Raw genomic sequence first — 929 nt, forward strand, 5'->3', positions numbered from 1 at the left:
AAATGTCTGGGCATTTAAAACTGCAATGAGAGGGTTGGGAATCTCCTAAAGCACAGATCCTTTGTTCCTGGAACAAACCCCTCCTTTGATCCTAGGTGATCATCCTGAATCACCCTGGCTTTATCAAGGCTGGCTACTCCCCAGTGGTAGACTGTCACACTGCTCATGTCACCTGCCAGTTTGCTGAGCTCTTTGAGAAGATTGACCGTCGATCTGGGGAGAAGCTGGAGGACAATCCCTCCATGCTGAAGTCTGGAGACTCTGCTACTGTCAGGCTTGTACCTAAGAAGCCTCTGTGTGTGGAGAGGTTTTTTGACTATCCCCCTTTAGGCAAGTGTCTGAAGTCAAGTCACATGGGAGATACCAAGGAGCTCTACCTATTTGCTACTAATCACATACATGAGATGTGATGAGTCACCTTAGCTAAAGCCTAGACACTTCCATTTCCATTGTCTGTATCATGGTCTGGTGTATTTTGATGGACTGGGCAGGGAAGTAGAAGTTGACTGTAAACTGTAGACTTCAGCTAAGCAACCTAAGTAAACAGACTGTTACTGCACTAAAGGTAGCCTAGCAGTCTGAACTGCTTGAATTGTAACACTTGAGTCCAGTCATGGACTAGGCCCCCATTGGGTTAATGCTGTACAAACACAGAATGAAGATGGTCCCTGCCCCAAAGAGCTTAAACCTAATTATAAGATGACAGATGTGGGTAGGGGGCTGGAGGAAGTACCAGGTGACTGCATGAATATAAGCAGTAGCGCCTTTGCCTTCATTTGAAAGGCAACTAAAATATTAACTTCATTTCAGGTCGCTTTGCAGCTCGGGACTTGAAGCAGACTGTTGCAGTTGGAGTCATCAAATCTGTGGAAAAGAAGCCTGCGGGTGTCACTAGAAAACAGGCGCAGAAAGCTCTGCTTATTAAGTGA

The 929-nt window shown here is 46.0% G+C and overlaps 1 protein-coding gene across 1 annotated transcript in view; it reads left to right on the forward strand.

The window, feature by feature from the left end:
* The window catches only part of LOC113408056 (elongation factor 1-alpha-like), a 1,440-nt gene extending 511 nt beyond the window's left edge, over positions 1 to 929 (forward strand). Inside the window, exons 3-4 of the mRNA XM_026659936.1 lie at positions 96 to 330; positions 811 to 929. Of these exons, the coding sequence (XP_026515721.1) occupies positions 96 to 330; positions 811 to 929 (354 nt within the window). The remainder of the gene's footprint in view (positions 1 to 95; positions 331 to 810) is intronic.

Source organism: Terrapene carolina, unplaced genomic scaffold (genome assembly GCF_002925995.2).
Source record: "Terrapene carolina triunguis isolate 2854851 unplaced genomic scaffold, T_m_triunguis-2.0 Scaffold58, whole genome shotgun sequence".
NCBI classification, from domain to species: Eukaryota; Metazoa; Chordata; order Testudines; family Emydidae; genus Terrapene; species Terrapene triunguis.